The sequence below is a fragment of the Magnolia sinica genome, chromosome 4 (assembly GCF_029962835.1).
Source record: "Magnolia sinica isolate HGM2019 chromosome 4, MsV1, whole genome shotgun sequence".
Classification (NCBI taxonomy): Eukaryota; Viridiplantae; Streptophyta; class Magnoliopsida; order Magnoliales; family Magnoliaceae; genus Magnolia; species Magnolia sinica.
The window spans coordinates 95,945,734-95,949,663 of NC_080576.1; the positions used below are offsets into that span (position 1 = coordinate 95,945,734).

Below are 3,930 nucleotides of genomic sequence, written 5' to 3' on the forward strand. Positions count from 1 at the left end.
TTTGGAAACTACAGAACCACTTTATATTTCATATCATACCTTTCAAATTTACAAAGAAACACAAACCAAAAACAAAAGGAATATATACAAACTAGCCAGCAGTAGATTCTCACCAAAGGAAAATGCCCACAAACTCAAACACCCACAACTCAGATAGCAGAAACCTTCTTTGCTTTCTTTGCAGCAGGAGACTTGATAGATTTTGGCTGCTTTGTCTTTGCAGTAGCAGATCTCCCTCCCTTCCTACCACCTCTCTTCTTCTTCTTTGCCGCTTTCACAGCAGCTTTCTTCCCAGCTCTCGTCTTGGTCGAAGCCGTAGTTGGTTTAGGTACTGGTTTCAGCTTCTTTCTTGCAGCTGCAATGCTCTTGACAGGCTTCTCCTCTTTCTTACCCAATTCAGAGAGCTTGAAGGAAGCTTTGATCTTGACAAGCTTCCCTTTTGCAGTGAAGTTCTTCAGCTGGAGAGCCAACATCTTCTTGAAATTTGCTGGCAATACAGACTTATGCTTCTCTTCTATGTGCTTGGCAATGGCATAGGTGCTTGATCCGCTTTTGTCTTGCAGAAATAAGATGGCTTCTTTGATCATCTGATGAAGAAAGAACGTAGAAATAAGAATCCTACATTTAGTATCTAATATCCGATTGCAGGTATCACACAATGTTTCAAGGCTGAATCTTTGGAAAGTGATCCAAACCTTTGATATGATGGGCCTCACCCTGGACACCTTTTGAAGGGTGAGATCCATCATACAATGTTCTAGCTGTTTCTAGATTCAAATTCATAACTATGCTTGTTGGGACATCAATTGAAGGGTTAAGATTTTTCCACAGTGGGGCCCACAATATCAATGGTATAGATCACTGGAACATAGGACCCATAAATACAAACTGAAAAGCCCAAACAGTAAATATTTAATAGCACAGAATGGCCACAGGTAGTGATCCTTCTAGTACCTTCCTCAATACTGATCAGTGCTCTGTGGGGCCCACCATGGAGCGTGTCTTTTATCCACACCAACCATCCATTTTGCTATCTCATTTTAGGGCATAAGACAAAAAATGAGGCAGATTTAAATCGCAGGTGGACCACACCACAGGAAATAGATTAAACACCCACCATTAAAAACTTCCTAGGGCCCACTGTAATGTTATTAAAAATAGACTTCACAAAGACCTGAATGAATGAAGGGAAAACACACATATCAGCTTGATCCAAAACCTTTCTTAGCCCCCAAAATGTTTTTAATGATGAGTGTTTAATCTATTTCCAATAATGTAGTCCACCTGAGATTTGGATCTACCTCATTTTCAATCTCATGCCATAACATGATCTAGAAAAATGGATGAACAATATGGATAAAACACATACATCATGGTGGGTGCCACAAAACTTTTCTAGCACCTACCACTACCAAGGTCAATGTAGAAGAGGTCACTACCAAAGTATAATTCGGACAACTTAATTAAATAAGCATCATTTTTCAGTCATGATACATCTAACTTGTACACATAATTTGGACAGTTTAATCGAATTATTTGTATGAAACGTGTATGATTTTTAAGTAATTTTTAAGCACATGCAAATCATCCATCACACACTACACCTGCTTCACACAACTGAGTAAAACACCTACGTTCTAGGGCCCACCATATTGTATATGTAAATCCGCTCCGTTAATCAGTTGGGAAATCTTGCTTGAACCGTACATACAAAATATTAGCATAATACAGAACTACAATGGACAACACAAATGCAAACAATGTACATTTTCCTCCTAAAACCGCTAAGTTCAGACAGTGTGAGCCATCTGAGTTTTGGATCAGGCTAATTCTTCTATCCTAACTTCATCCTAGTGAGTTACACCTAATTAACAGGTTTGGTGTGGTGGGCCCACGCGAAAATCTATGGTCAGCATCCTATCCCCATTGGTCCATGTGGTGTGGCCCAACCAAGTTGCCGATCTGGTTGATTTTTTGTCCCAGTGCGTAGCCTCAAATATAGAACCTTATGGACGGAGTGGATCTTGCATTTACAACTGGTGGGCTCCACAAAGCGCAGTTGTTTTACTAGCTGCACGAAACGTGTGGTATATAATTTCGGTTTGGCATGGGCGTGTATTGAAGCGGATTCAGTTATGTGGGACCTGACCGAGTTCAATCAGGTCGTGACTGTGGGGCCCACCTTGATGTATATGTTGTATATCCACACCGTCCATCCATTTTACCTGCTCGCATGAGTCCAAAAATGAGACAGACCCCAATCTCAGGTGGACCACACCACAAGAAACAGTGGTGATTGACCGTTAAAAACTCCTTGTGGGCCACAAAAGTTTTGGATCAAGCAGATATTTGCATTTTTTCCTTCATCCAGGTGTGTTTATCAACAGGTTGGATGGCAAATAAAAATTCCAGTGGGCCTAGGGAAGTTTTTAATGGTGGGAATTCAATCATCTCTGTTTTTTGTGGTGTGGTCCACTTGAGATTTGATGAGTTAGCAAAGTGGATATACAGCATAGATATACAACACACACATCAAGGTGGGCCCCACGATCACGACCTGACCGAGTTCCCAACCTGACTGAATCCGCACCCTATCAATCAAGATGGATGTAGATATCAATTCAGAAACCAAAACTGTAAACGAATTCAAAAAAAAAAAAACTCTAAACAAGAGCTGTCTCAGCAGATTCATGTGACAAGACAGTACACAGGTGTACCATCCTATCACCCAAAAGATGAAAGAAAGGGGTGCATCTATCGAAATATATGGGTGTAAACATCAATATCATCAAACCAAGTTACCTGAAAGTAAGGAGGATGAGATAGATTTTCTCTGGGCTTTCTATCTTTAGGAGGCTTTTTCTCTCTTGAGACCTTTTCTTTCTTCTCCTCTTCTGGTTTTTCAATCTTGGTTTCTTCAGCAACAGCCTCTGTTGTTGTTGCTGGTGCTGTAGGAGCCTCCGTCGCCATGGCAGAGGCTACTTCACCGTCAACGGTCTCTGCTGCTACTTCTGACATCTTCAAACCAAGACAGGAATGGAGAGAGAGCGAGAGAGAGATGATTTAGTGGCGACAAAGCAGTGCAGATTTATATTGTATTTATAAAAGGGAAGTTGGGTTTTTGTAGTGAAGATTGTGATCGGCTCTGATTGGTTGGAAAATTTCGACACGGATTGAAGGGTTGGTGAGCTCGATCTTGGCCGTCCATGTGGGTGGTTCACGTGGGTCTTTCAGTCACTGGAGTATTGTCCAGTTCTTATCTAGAAATTTCTAAAGTGTTTTCAAGAATTGGTCTTTTGGCTACGTTTTTAGATGATCAGATCCGTCCATTTTATGCAGCTAGCCATGTATGGCTGAGAATTAAAAAATCAAGCAGTTTCGTGGTCCTAAACACCCTATTTTTGGCTTTCCAACGAACGGTCAGTTTCAAAGGATTGAATGGTCCTCGCTTCGCTGGAAACATTTGAGAGCCAAGATCTTCGATTGGCCCGGATTTTCGGATGGTAGACCATCGAGAGTGGGTCCCACCATAAGGACTCATCAGATCGTCTAACCATGAATTCACGTGGCCCCCATCAACGGATACATTGTAGGGGGGTGCTAGTGGCCCCAAGCGTGTGGATCTCTTGTGTGTGGGTGGGGTTGGAAACAAAGGGTGTGTGTTTGTTGTGTTTTTTCTCTAATTTTTTGGGGCCATTTGAGTCTATCATCTGATGAGTTTCTCGCTCTGATGATCGTCCGAAGATGAAGGTCCCAAAATACAGATCCTGATGGAATTTCAACGGTCTAGATTGGTTGACATTTGACTGAGATTCAGGACTCTTAAGCGAAGGATGCTACCCTTGGTATCTGAGCTAGTTTTAGTCATTCTCTATCCGTACACGTGGCACGTGCTCGAGATCCCGACGGTTCACTTGCTCGGCCCTGCTG

The 3,930-nt window shown here is 42.0% G+C and overlaps 1 protein-coding gene across 1 annotated transcript; it reads right to left on the reverse strand.

Moving 5' to 3' along the window:
- Nucleotides 1–3,074, reverse strand: LOC131243426 (histone H1). Its single transcript, XM_058242786.1, has 2 exons — nucleotides 2,803–3,074; nucleotides 1–587 (listed from the first exon to the last, which is right to left on the reverse strand). The coding sequence occupies exons 1-2, from the start codon at nucleotides 3,016–3,018 to the stop codon at nucleotides 150–152; spliced, it is 654 nt and encodes a 217-aa protein (XP_058098769.1). The 5' UTR covers nucleotides 3,019–3,074; the 3' UTR covers nucleotides 1–149.
- Between the last annotated feature and the right edge of the window lie 856 nt (nucleotides 3,075–3,930).